This window comes from Zootoca vivipara, chromosome 2 (assembly GCF_965207765.1).
Source record: "Zootoca vivipara chromosome 2, rZooViv2.hap1.1, whole genome shotgun sequence".
Classification (NCBI taxonomy): Eukaryota; Metazoa; Chordata; class Lepidosauria; order Squamata; family Lacertidae; genus Zootoca; species Zootoca vivipara.
In genome coordinates this window covers 108,509,887-108,524,077 of record NC_142584.1, presented here as the reverse complement: position 1 = coordinate 108,524,077, position 14,191 = coordinate 108,509,887, and the positions used below count along the sequence as shown (strand labels likewise).

General features: G+C 45.9%; 1 protein-coding gene across 6 annotated transcripts in view; it reads right to left on the bottom strand.

The window, feature by feature from the left end:
- VWA7 (von Willebrand factor A domain containing 7) overlaps positions 1 to 12,258 on the bottom strand; it is a 40,044-nt gene extending 27,786 nt beyond the window's left edge. For 2 of the 6 annotated variants that reach the window (XM_060271156.2, XM_060271160.2), the window contains exons 1-3: positions 11,797 to 12,085; positions 4,996 to 5,164; positions 2,673 to 2,930 (exon numbers count right to left, since the gene is read on the bottom strand). In XM_060271156.2, the coding sequence (XP_060127139.2) occupies positions 2,673 to 2,915 (243 nt within the window). In that variant the 5' untranslated portion in view covers positions 2,916 to 2,930; positions 4,996 to 5,164; positions 11,797 to 12,085. Of the gene's footprint in view, positions 1 to 2,672; positions 2,931 to 3,665; positions 3,705 to 4,995; positions 5,165 to 11,796 lie in introns of those variants that run through there. The other 4 variants (XM_088662731.1, XM_060271157.2, XM_088662730.1 and 1 more) reach the window with 4 other exon arrangements.
- Positions 12,259 to 14,191: the final 1,933 nt, after the last annotated feature.

The window sequence follows — 14,191 nt, the reverse complement described above, 5'->3', positions numbered from 1 at the left end:
CTTTGGGGCAAAAGATATTGGTCATAATATAGACATGGAAGCATGGGAACGACTGTTTAAGCAGCATGCTATGGTTTAAGAGAAAATTATATGAAAGTGATATAGTGGTACCTCTACTTACGAATAACTCTACTTACGAATGTTTCTACTTACGAATGGAGCTCCGTCCGCCATCTTGGATAAGGTTTAGATAGGATTTTTTCTACTTACGAATTTTTAGATAGGGTTGCTTCTACTTACGAATTTTTTCTCCCAATGCATTTCTATGGGATTCAACTTACAATTTTTTTCGACTTACAAATGTGTGTTCGGAACGTATTAAATTCGTAAGTAGAGGTACCACTGTATATTGATGGTATCTAACTCCGAGTAAACTGGCAAAAATGTACAATAAAACTAAATCAAGTAAGTGTTGGTAATGTAAAGAGAAAGAAAGCTCTTTTTATCATATGTGGTGGTCTTGTAGTAAGGTTAAGGCTTACTGGGAAATTGTATACAATTTTGCACACAAAAGCTCATACCAATGTCAAACTTAGTTGGTCTTTAAGGTGCTAATGGAAGGAATTTTTTAATTTTGTTTAAAATAACGTTTGTAAAAAAAAAAACCACAGAAGCCTTTCTCTTGGGAATTATAGGGATAGACCTAAATTGTATAGAAATTTATTCATGTATGCAACTACAGCGGCAAGAATGTTACTTGCCCAAAAATGGAAATAAGAAGTCCCAACAAAGGAAGAATGGATAAAAGAAAACAACTAATGGAATATGCAAAAATGGCAAAACTTACCAGAAGAATAACAAGATAAAAAACCTTTTATTAAAAAATGGAAATGGTTTATTTACAGATAAATTGTAAACAGATAAAAACAGTGGCAGAATTATTGTAAGAGTATACATAAAATAAATAAAAAATAGTAAGTTAAGAAAAATTAATTAGTAAGTTAAGTTGGATATGCAGAAGTTATTAAAAATAAATTTAGGGAACCGCAGAAATGGGGGAAAGGAAGTCAAGATTTAAAATGTCAAAATGATTTTAAAATCAGTGAAATGTATATATCTGAAAAGTATAAATAATTTTTTTTTAAGGAGCACCCTTTCATTTGCCCCTTGAAAAGGAAAAGACCCTCTCATGAAAGGTTCCATCCCTGGCATCTCCAGGTAAAACCATAAATGGCCTTATGGGAAACTCTGAAGAGTCAGTTCCAATCAGTGCTGAGGCAGATGGGCCAATGGCCTCATTCAGCACAAAACAGCTCCCTGCACCCATAAATCGCAGGCGCCTGTTTTAGTGGCAGAGGAATTCCATGTTCCAGCTGCACCTTGGAGATTGGAACACCAGCTGCTGCTGCTCCTGCTACACAGAGGCTCGGAAGGGGTGGTTTGTGTGGGACAGAATCAGACGTGGAAGGGACCCCCAAGGATCCCCTAGTCCAACCCTCTGCACTGCAGGAATGTCAGCTGAAGCATCCATGAGAGATGGCCCTAGAACCTCTGCATAAAATCCTCCAAGAAAGGAGGGGAGCCGCATGCGGGTACGGGGGTGGCTGCGACTTAGCAGCAGAGCACACGTCATGCGTGCAAAATGTCTCGGGTTCAATCCCTAGCATCTCCAAGAACAGCTGGGGGAGGGGATCCTGCAGGGCAGCTGCCAGTCAGCAATGGGAGCCTGTGGCCCTCCAACTGGTCAGACTGCAACCTCCATTAGCCCCAGTGTAGCCAGTAGTTACACTTGCCGACAAAGGTCCGTACATTTAAAGCTCTGGTTTTCCCAGTACAGTAGTGATGTATGGAAGTGAGAGCTGGACCATAAAGAAGGCTGATCGCCGAAGAATTGATGCTTTTAAGGAGCACCCTTTCATTTGCCCCTTTTGCTCTGGTTCATGGGGTCACGAAGAGTCAGACACGACTAAACAACAACAACAACAAGCCAGTAGTTGAAGACAAAATCATAGAAGTGAACGGTTGGAAGGGCCCAAGAGTCTTCTAGTCCTACCCCCAGCAATGCAGGTATCTCAACTAGCTCCTACATTATAGGTGGCCATCCAACCTCTGCTTAAAAACCTCCAAGGAAGGAGAGCGACTTCTGGAGGGCCACAAGTCCCCCATCTGACCTAGATGGGCCAGTGACTACTTAGTTTAAAGTTGGTTGCTTCCCATGTTCTCCAGTGTCACTAACCCGCCCAACCCTAGACCACCCTTAGACTAGCATTATTTTATTTTATTTATTTATTAAATTGATATACCGCCCTATACCCGGGGGTCTCAGAGCGGTTCACAGAATAAAATCAAGATATAAAAGCACAAAATACATCACCATCAACAACAACAAGCCAACAATCCCCCCCCCACAAAAACACATTTTTAAAGGGCATAGGATGTAAATCAGATCACCCAAAGGCCTGGTTAAAAAGGAACGTTTTCCCCTGGCACCTAAGGGTGTATAATGAAGGAGCCCGGCGAACTTCCCTGGGGAGAGCATTCCAGAGACGGGGAGCCACTGCAGAGAAGGCCCTGTTCTCCTGTTGCCACCCTCTGGACCTCTCGAGGAGGAGGCAGCACACAAAGGGCGGGCCTCAGAAGATGATCCCAGGGTCCAGGAAGGTTCATGTGGAAAGACCTCTGTTTGCCACTAGGGCAGCCCTGCTGGTGTCCAGACCCGCCGTTCCTCTCACCTTGAAGTCCTCCTCCCGGATACGCTTCCCCTTGGTGGGATGTTGCATCTCCACAAAGATGCGCAAGGTGACATTGAGGATGGCCTCCTCGGTCATGTCCTGGTGGGTGACGGAGTCCCAGGTGAAAGCCATGGTGCGAGACCAGAAGTTGGGGAAGAAGGCGTGGGCTCCTCGCGGAGGCAAATGCAGCGGAAGCAGCAGCAGCCACAGGAGGTGCCGGAACCAGGCCAGGGGATGGTCCATATTGGATGCATTTATCTGAATAGAGAGGAGAAAAACAGGGCAGCTCCAAATACCAGCTGCTGGAAGCCGCAGGAGAGGTGGTTGCTTTTTTGTGCCCATAGAAGGGCAAATCAGAAAGAAGAAAAAATGGCCGCCGCCAGGAGACAATAACGGAGAAAAACGGGAGACGAAGTGATACGGGGGACCACCGGGAAAAGGTAAGTAAAAACGGGGGTTTCCCGGGGAAAACGGGGTACTTGGCAGCTATGATAGGATGGCGCCTTAGAAAGGTCACTGGAACAATCCAGCAGACTCTTCCCATGTTCTTATTAAACTATCAGTCCCACCACTGAAATTAATGGACCTTCTGGTGGTTCCCTCACTGCGAGAAGTGAGGTCACAGGGAACCAAGCAGAGGGCCTTCTTGGTGGTGGCGCCCGCCTTGAGGAACGCCCTCCCACGAGATGTCAAGGAAATAAACAGCTACTTGACTTTTAGAAGACATCTGAAGGCAGCCCTGTTCAGGGAAGTTTTTAATGTTTGATGTTTTATCGTGTTTTTAATATTCTGTTGGGAGCCATCCAGAGTGGCTGGGGAAACCCAGCCAGATAGGCGGGGTATAAATGAAATGTTATAATAAATAATAATAATAATAATAATAATAATAATAATAATAATAATAATTGCACATGCGCAAAAGTGCGCTGCTGCCAAATGCGCCTGCGCACCACGGCGCTTCTACCAGGGACCCGGATCGACTTACGGACGGACCTCTGGAACTGATTACGTCCGTAAGAAGTAGAGGTTCCACTGGAAGAAGAAGAGGAGGAGGTAGAGGAAGAGGAATAAGTTTCTATACAGTATACCGCCCTTTATCCAAACATCCCAGGGCAGTGTGCAACATTAAGAACATAACTTAATAATAAAGCATAATAATAAAAGCAATGCAGACAATAATAATAGACAGCCTATTAAAATAATCTTGACAACAGCTCCCCCCCCACACACACACATTTAACAAAGCATAGATTATTTAATGGTCAAAGGCCTGGGTAAAGAGGAATGTTTTCACCAGGTGCCTAAAGACATGTTACGATGGCACCAGGTGAGCCTCTCCGGGGAGAGCTTTTCACGGACGAGGGAGCCACCACGAAAAAGTCTCTTTCTCATGTTCCTCCAGGCCTCTTGCGAGACATAAACAAGGGCTTCAGAGGACAAGCCCAGGGTCTGGGTCGGTTTGTATTGGGAGAGGTGGTCCTTGAGGTATTGGGGTCCTAAGTTGTGTAATTTAGAGATGTTCATTAATTTCAGTCAGTCAGATAAGCTTTGTCGGATACAACCCACAGATCAGCCCCCCCCCCAAATATTATATTAGGGGAACTGGCTTGCAAAAGTGTATGTGTGTGTACTAGGCAAAAAATCCATTAAAATGTGTATACTGTATTGGGAGAAATGCATACTAAAATGTTGACAAGCTGTCGTGAGGTGCGGAGGAATTGTAAACTGAGGAGGAAAAGTTTGTTGAAAGAGGAAAGTCTTCCCACAGGTGCAGAGAAGACAGCAGAAGCGGCAGGGAGTTTTTCAAAGGATAGGTGCTGCCCTGCTAAAGCATTAAATCTGGTAACTCCCAGCAGCAACCCTGGGGAAAAAGGGGGGGGGAAGCATCCACAGAAGCGTCGCAAGATACCCAAATAAGGATGATTTACTAGGAACAGGTATCAAAACATAGGGACTCCCTCGGGGGGGGGGCAGCTAGCTCAAAGAACCACTTAGTGGTTTCAACAATCAAGCGGTATACAATTTTCATTTATTTAATAAATAAATAAAACAAGAATCCAAGGAAACAGTAAACCCAAAAACAATTCAGAAAGCAGTTCAGAAACAAATTTCCAAACATTTCAGAAAGCACTTTTCAATCCCACTACATCACAAAAGGAATAGGAAGCTCAAGGCAGCTTTTACAGCAGGAGCGGACTGACTTTAGTCTCGTTTGGGTGTACAGTACTGTACTTTATTTTCCCACCAGAATCCCATGATGCACTTTAAATTTATGGTGCAACCATGCCCACTCAGGATCTTCTCGTCCCAAGCTGTAACTAACCTGTATTTGGTGATCCTGAGTAGGCAGCTCTTGCTCAAGAACAGTAAGGAGTTATTTGCTGGCTCCAGACCCAAAGTCAACTGTTTTTGACTCCGCAGCATTCTCTGTTCGGGAATGTGGCTGGTGCTTTCTCCTCCTCCTAACCGCTGCTTTGGACGAGTGGCTTCTGCTAGGATAGAGCATGAGACTTCTTACAGGAATTGTCACCTGTGTGCAGCTAAACAATCACAGGATCTTACCTGGAAGGCACAACAGCCCACTTCACTTATCTTTTCAAGTGTGAAAATGGCCGTCCCCCTTGCAAATAATAACAGTGTAACTGCAAACGCATGCATTATATTAGGTGTGCTCATGAGAGGGTAAGACTAGGCCTCTGCACAATGAGAAGAGCCATCACTCAGTGGTGGAGCATCTACTTTGCAGGGAGAATATCCTGGAGTCTTCTTCCCGGAGCCTAGTAAGCACTTGCCCAGCTTTCGCCAGCTTTGAGAAGGCGGCGCAAGGTGTTCAAGAGGTGTCATGAAACAAAGGTTCTTGAGAGCAGAAGCAGGCAAGGCCTAGGCAGTGCAGCCTACAAGGCCTACACAAATCTTTCAAGCCTAAAGCAGTAAAATGTTGTGTCAATGTGACTCGTGACTCATCTTGGGTTCCCTAAAAATGTAACCAGCCATCTCTCTGCGCCTCAGTCTGTCAGTGTGTAGAACAGGCATCCCCAAACTGCGGCCCTCCAGATGTTTTGGCATACAAGTCCCATGATCCCTAGCTAAGAGGACCAGTGGTCAGGGGTGATGGGAATTGTAGTCCAAAACATCTGGAGGGCCGAAGTTTGGGAATGCCTGGTGTAGAATGTGTGCGTCTCAGCCAGAGTGTTATACAGTATTGTTGCAGACAGAGCGGCTCCAGGATCTGTGCCTCTATGAAGAGTCAGCTAGCTATTATGAGCACTCTGTGTATGCTCTTTGACTATGCTGTTTATGAACAAGTTTATTTTCTTCAATAAACTTTTATTTTGTTTATAAAGAAGACTCTGTGTTGATTAATTTACTGCTGTGCGACAAGAGGATCAGATTTCGACCTTGCACTGTAAGGCAGGCTTAGGCAGTATGTGGACCGAGAACTCCCAGAAGTGCAAGCTGGATTTCGAAGGGGCAGAGGAACCAGAGACCAAATAGCAAACATGCGCTGGATTATGGAGAAAGCTAGAGAGTTCCAGAAAAACGTCTACTTCTGCTTCATTGACTATGCAAAAGCCTTTGACTGTGTCGACCACAGCAAACTATGGCAAGTTATTAAAGAAATGGGAGTGCCTGATCACCTCATCTGTCTCCTGAGAAATCTCTATGTGGGACAAGAAGCTACAGTTAGAACTGGATATGGAACAAGTGATTGGTTCAAAATTGGGAAAGGAGTACGACAAGGTTGTATATTGTCTCTCTGCTTATTTAACTTATATGCAGAATTCATCATGTGAAAGGCTGGACTAGATGAATCCCAAACCGGAATTAAGATTGCCGGAAGAAATATCAACAACCTCAGATATGCAGATGACACAACCTTGATGGCAGAAAGTGAGGAGGAATTAAAGAACCTTTTAATGAGGGTGAAAGAGGAGAGCGCGAAATGTGGTCTGAAGCTCAACATCAAAAAAACCAAGATCATGGCCACTGGTCCCATCACCTCCTGGCAAATAGAAGGGGAAGAAATGGAGGCAGTGAGAGATTTTACTTTCTTGGGCTCCTTGATCACTGCAGATGGTGACAGCAGTTACGAAATTAAAAGACGCCCGATTCTTGGGAGAAAAGCAATGACAAACCTAGACAGCATCTTAAAAAGCAGAGACATCACCTTGCCGACAAAGGTCCGTATAGTTAAAGCTCTGGTTTTCCCAGTAGTGATGTATGGAAGTGAGAGCTGGACCATAAAGAAGGCTGATCGCCGAAGAATTGATGCTTTTGAATTATGGTGCTGGAGGAGACTCTTGAGAATCCCATGGACTGCAAGAAGATCAAACCTATCCATTCTGAAGGAAATCAGCCCTGAGTGCTCACTGGAAGGACAGATCGTGAAGCTGAGGCTCCAGTACTTTGGCCACCTCATGAGAAGAGAAGACTCCCTGGAAAAGACCCTGTTGTTGGGAAAGATTGAGGGCACTAGGAGAAGGGGACGACAGAGGACGAGATGGTTGGACAGTGTTCTCAAAGCCACCAACATGAGTTTGACCAAACTGCAGGAGGCAGTGGAAGACAGGAGTGTCTGATGTGCTATGGTCCATGGGGTCACAAAGAGTCAGACACGACTAAACGACTAAACAACAACAACAACAACCCTGCAGGACTGATGAGAGCTGGCATAATGTAATAACAATAACAACAAAAACAAAAACAACTCATTTCCTGTACACAGCCACTCTGGGGAGCTTCCAACGAAATACAGCAGCATCCAAAGGGCACCAGGTTGGCGATCCTGACTCTAAACGATCCAAGCAAGTGGGTTCACACATGTCAAACAGAAACTGTACATGCAGAGACTAAACACTTCCATACATAGCTTCATCACAGTATCCACGTGATTACAAGATACTATACCAGCCATTAACAAAACGTTCTCTGGGCAATTCACTGGCCTGCTGTGGGATGAAGGGTGGCCGCCATTCTCTTCCTACAGACCATTGATATTTTCATGATAGATAAACCTGAACAGAACTCCTCACCTATCAGGAGCTTCAGCCCAAGGTTGCATGAAACACACACACACACACAGGCAGTGGAATCCGTGGTATCTGTCTCTTTTTGGTGGTTTCTTGTGTCCTCCCCCCCCCTCCTTCATGCAAACTCTGCATGTTGTTGACCGTTGAGATCTGTGCCATTTCTTAGAACTTGGCTGGCAAGGAAAGCAGCTTGGGTTGAGAAGATAACAGCTCTGGCTACACTCCTGGATAACACACACACACACAAACACACACCCCAAACTGGGGGGGGGGGGGGAGAACGGGGAACGGCATATTTAAACAGCCAGGATGGTGCATGCTCCTGAGAGCGCATGAATCCAAGTTCACAATGTTCCCAAGCATGGCTGCTCCCTCCCACCCCCCACCCCCGGGCACCGACTGGGGGCGGGCCACAGAAAGATCTGGTGACACTGAAGAACTAATAGCACATACCCAAACACTTGGCGAAGAGGAAGCCAGCCAAAGCAGCCTGGGCATTCCTTTACCTAGCTGGCACCTTTTGAGCAATATCTTGTCTGCTTGTGAATGGGCAGAGCCAGCCCTACTAACTTAAATGTACAGTCCTGAACTCAGGAGACCAGAAGAGCAGAACAGCAACCTGGTTCTGTTTTCAACAGCAGCCAGCAGCCAGGGAGAGCTTATTTGTCCTGAATGTAGAGAGAGATCTCCTTCATCCACTGAACAGAGGAAGCTACCTTATGCCAGGCAGACCACCTGGCCATGGAGCTAAACCAATGTCAACCAGGATTTCAAGCAGGGGACATTACCAGCCCCACCTGGATACAAGACCCCATGAAAGAAGGCACCTTCAATCTATCATATGTGGTGGACGTGTAAGGCATTCTGGGAAATGATATATAATGAATTGGGGGGGATGTTTAAAACAACTTTTGTAAAAAGCAAAAACAAAAAAAGAAGCTTTTTTTATTAGGAATTCTAGGTACTGACATTCCAAAGGAACAGAAAATATTTATCAAGCATACGACAACAGCCGCACGGATGTTACTAGCCCAGAGATAGAAATAAGCCAGACTCCCTACCAGAGAGGAATGGCAATTTAAACTGTTGGACTATGCCAAAACGGCAAAACTGACTGGAAATCTCAGGAACCAAGAAGACCAAAACTTCAACAAAGAATGGGAAAAAATTATAATTTATCTAGGAGATCACTGTAAGCAGATGAAAACATTGGCAGGATTTTAATAACCCTTGTAACGTAGTGAAATTTGTGGGCAATATGGAGAGATACAAAATAGGGGTTATGATTAACAAGCCATACCCCGAAAATAAGTCATAGTGATAGGCAGTTTAGCCTTGTAGGTTAAACTGTACCATACTTAATTAAAAAAGAAGAAGACATCCCCTGAAAATAAGCCACCGTGTTGTTTTTTTGAGGAAAAATAAATATAAGACGGTGTCTTATTTTTGGAGAAACACTGTAATATGCAGTTGAGAGGGTGCACAATAGAACCCATGGAAGGGAAGGTGGGAAGCCCAGAGATTTGGAGAAATCTCTAAATATGGACAGGTAATTTGGATTGTTATAATTTTATATTTGTAAGACCAATAAAAATTATTATTAAAAAAAGATACAAGACACAATGGATTGAACCCCGGACCTTTCGTGTTCAAAGCTGGGCCTCTCCCAGTGAGCTACAGCCCTTCCCAACGATTCCATTTGGTCAAAAGATTGTTGTAGATACAGTGGGGGGGGGAGTATTTGATCCCCTGCTAAATTTGCCCATTTGCCCCTTGACGAGGAAAAGACCAGTCCATAATTTTAATGGTAGGTTTATTGTAGCTGTGAGAGACAGGAAAACAACAGGGGGGAAAAACCCCACCCAGAAACCCAGAAGACAAAAGTCAGAGACTGATGTGCATTATAATGAGTGAAATAAGTATTTGATCCCCTATCAACCAGCCAGATGTCAGGCTACCTGGTATCTTCACTGTATGTAACGAGCTGAGATTAGAAACATTATTCTAAACGGGCAAATTTAGCAGGGGATCAAATACTTTCCCCCCTCACTGTATATCAGCTTGCGCCTCTCGACCTTTTAAAGCCCTCTAAGCCAGAGGGGACTGGGACACCACCACATATCCCGTAAGAGTCCCGTAAGTTACATGTTGTTATGAAATACTCTGTCTCTCTTCTTTGGTCTATCCTGATTCTACTGCCGGTCAATTTTGTTGGCATCCCCAAGTTCCAGAGCTATGAGAAAGGACCCAAAAAAACTTGTCCTATCTACATTCTCCACACCATTAGCAATTGTTAAAACATCAGTCTTTCCTCTTAAGCAGGGCAGGCGTAAGGGACATGCAAGCCGGCCTGCGTTACCGGACTCCAGCTCCCGCCAGCCCCTGCCCATTGAGGCTGATCAGAGTCTAACAATTATCCAGAGGCTCAGTTAATCTAGCAATTATCTGGAGGACCCCATCCCTGATCTTAGGAAAAAAAGGCTCTAAGCTGGGCCGGGGGGTGGGTGGGCAGGGGGATAGAAATTGCAGTCCGAAACATCTGAAGGGGACCAGGTTAGCAAAGACTGCCCTATACCGACTGTGAATCTGGAACAAGGGCGCTAGTTAGTTTGTTTTTCAGACCGACTATTTTTTATTAAAAGGCAATAGTCCATGGCGTGCTATGGTCCATGGGGTCATGAAGAGTCGGACACGACTAAACGACTAAACAACAGTCCAACACAGCTTATGCTATGATACAATTTGCTAAAAGGAGCCACAAGCCTCCTCATTTTGTTTGTCTGCCTATACCTCTGGAAATATCCGTTTACATTTGCCACGGCAAAACCACATCAATCTTATCTTGTAGAAACCAACTTATGCCATTGCCATAAGGATAACGTTCTTAATAACGGCATACTCTAAGTGCTTTTGTTTTATTGACCCCTGTATTCAGCACTGGGTCATTTGTGAAGTATGGGCAATGCCGAATAACTGCGTTTGACAATGTTTGCTATGAGAATAAGTTGCCCACCTGAGATTTGTAGGCTATTAAGAAGTAGAAGAACAGTCTGCAGAACACCGCCGTGTGCTACACAAGCCGCACCCCCCCCTTTGCAGCTTTCAACACACAACACAGGAATAGCAACACACGCTTCACTGTTATATGGTTACGCGTGGACAAGCAAAATGGGAACAAACACACTAGTCAATAGGCAGCGCTGTAGCTAGGGGGAGGCCAGCCAGAGGTTTTGCCCCATGTGAAGGCTCCAGAGGGACACCATTGAGGCCCCCAGCCATGTGTGTGTGTGTGTGTGTGTGTACGCAAATGCACATGGGGTGGGGTGCCAAACTAGGTGAAGTAAAGCCTAGTTTTGCCCCTGCAATAGGAGCTGTTCAGGCACCGGGTTGCCCTGCAACTTGAGCCTCCTGCTCAAGGAAAACTACCTGTTTTCCTTTACATTTTTAGCAATGATACAAAAAGAGACAATTACATATAGCAAAAAAAAAAATCCACACCCTCCAACATTTATCTGATGGGAATTGGGATGTCCTGTTCCATCAATTATTAATTATTATTATTATCATTAGTCACTGCCCATCTGAGTGGGTTGTCACTCTGGGCAGCTTCCAACGTATACAAAAAAAACATAATAAAACATTAAACTTTACAAAAAACTTTCCTATACAGGGCTGCCTTCAGAGGTCTTCTAAAGATTGTATATTTGCTTATCTCCTTGGCTTGGGGGGGTCGCATACCTCCATAATACCCTCCCACATGTCTCCGATGAAAATAGGGTCGTCCTCTAATGAAATGCGGCACATTCCAGGAGGTTCAAATAAAAAACGGCTCCTGTGAATCCGGGGCTTTTCCCTGGAAAAGAGGGACACTTGGAGGGTCTGAAAAGTATAGATTGGTTGATGGGTTTCCTATGGCGACTGAGGACCAAAACAGAGCTCAAATCTGAAAAAGCTGAAGGCTTATTCACACTAAGGGATCAAAACAAACACAAACACGATCCCCTGGGAAGGCACTCCGCCCTTTTATCAGATCTTCCCCCAGCCCCAAACCCCTCGCCTCGCTCCAAGATGCCCTAAAAAGACGCCAGACCTACCGGGCAGGTTTCAGCCGCAGGAATTGACTCAGAAGCAGCTCACCTGTCGCGGAGGAGAAGCCCCGGGAATGAGCGGGGAGCGCGCGCGGGGGGGGGAAGCCCCCACGCAGCACCTCCTTTAGAATCTATCCTCCCACGTAATGCCGGGGGGGGGGTGTTGGTGGTGTTTTCTCCTCGGGCGCCGCCCCTCTGCCGGGACGCCGGATCTCCCGCCCCTATTAATAGAGGGCAAGAAGTAGGTACGATGCCAGCCGGTGCCACCGCCGCCGCCGCTGCAGTCACGGGCTATAATTATAGTGCACGTGAACGGAGGAGGAAGGGAGAGTGGGAGGGAAAGGGCGGGGCGCACAGATAAAGCCCCCGGGTCCTGCCTGGGGGGGACCCAGGCGTCCGGGCTTGCCTCCCCCACCCACCCACCACCTCCCCGGGCGAGGCTCTCCACCTGTTTTTATTTTTCTGGATGCGCCCTTAAAGGCAGCGCGGAGAGACCCTGCAGGTGCAATGCGCGTCCCCACATCGTCGCTTCATTTCTTCTCCCAAGGACTAGCCGGCCGGGGTTTCTGTTTAAAGCGCAGGAGCAAGGCCCGCGTAATAAAAGGAAAATCTGGCCCCCTGGTGACCCTGGCTGTGAAACTCTCCAGCACCCCAGCTGACCTATTAAATGCTCGGCCCCGTCCCGCGTACACTGTCTTATAAAGAGGTTTTTGTGTTTTGTTTTGTTTTTGTACGGGGGCGCTTATTCCCAGTAATCCCAAGAACTGAACGTCTCGTTCTCCCTCCCCTCCAAATAAATAACATAATCCAGTAATTCGAGGGAAGGGCAAGGGGGTGACACAGTCCTCCATATGCAACAGTGGACTGGCCTTGCAGTTGAAATTTAGCTCCCATCTAGAATCATAGAATCATAGAGTTGGAAGAGACCACAAGGGCCATCCAGTCCAACCCCCTGCCAAGCAGGAAACACAATCAAAGCATTCTTGACATATGCCTGTCAAGCCTCTGCTTAAAGACCTCCAAAGAAGGAGACTCCACCACACTCCTTGGTAGCAAATTCCACTGCCGAACAGCTCTTACTGTCAGGAAGTTATTCCTAATGTTTAGGTGGAATCTTCTTTCTTGTAGTTTGAATCCATTGCTCCGTGTCTGCTTCTCTGGAGCAGCAGAAAACAACCTTTCTCCCTCCTCTATATGACATCCTTTTATATATTTGAACATGGCTATCATATCACCCCTTAACCTTCTCTTCTCCAGGCTAAACATACCCAGCTCCCTACCCAGCTCCATTCATTTATTCATTTAATACATGGGCATAGCGGGGGGGGCAGCTGCCCCCCCTTAATCAATAAAATTCAATAAAAAGACATAGCAATCTGAGGTTCTGACCCCACTCCCTAACAAAATTCCTGCCCCCCCCATAAAAATCCTGGCTACACGCATGATTTAATATACCAACCTTTGCCTTCCAAGGATCTCAAGGTTGTGTACACGGTTCTCCTCACAACAACCCTGTGAGGTAGGTTAGGCTAAGACAGGGGTAGGCAACCTAAGGCCCAGGGGCCAGATGCAGCCCAATCGCCTTCTCAATCCGGCCCGCAGACGTTGACTGTGTCCTTTTATTTAAAAATGCATCTCTGGGTTATTTGCGGCGCATAGGAATTCATTCATTTCCCCCCGCCCACGGCTGAAAATTGTTGCTGACCCCTGGGCTAAGAGATGGCGACTAGCCCCAAGTCCGAGCAGGGATTTGAACCCTGGTCTCCCAGGTCCTAGTCCAGCACTCTAACCATTACGCTACACTGGCATAATGTTAGCAGCGTACCCCTTCTGCTTCCCCCACGCACAAAAAAACTTTGGGAGCTGTAGTTACAGGTAGATAGCCGTGTTGGTCTGAGTCGAAGCAAAATAAAAAAATTCCTTCAGTAGCACCTTAAAGACCAACTAAGTTTTTATTTTGGTATTTTATTTTCGTGTGCATGCACACTTCGTCAGATACACTGAAACAGAATCAACCAGACCCTTATTTATATTCAGAGGGTGGGGGGTGGGGTTGGAATGGGTGATGGGCTGATAGGAGTGGTGAACCTGTTGATGGCTGTTAACGACTGCTGATGACTGCAATTGGTCCTGGGGGGGGGGGGAAGCAAGGCACAAAAGAAAGCTAGATCATGCATAATGAGGCACAAAAGAAAGCTAGATCATGCATAATGAGATAAGAATCCGATATCTCTGTTCATCCCAGGTGGCTCCGTGGTTTCAAGCTTGGTAATGAGTCCCAATTCAGCAATTTCTCTTTCTTGTCTGTTTCTGAAATTTTTCTGTAATAAAACCACTGCTTTCAGATCTTGTATAGAATGTCCTGGGAGATTGAAGTGTTCTCCTACTGGTTTCGCTGTCT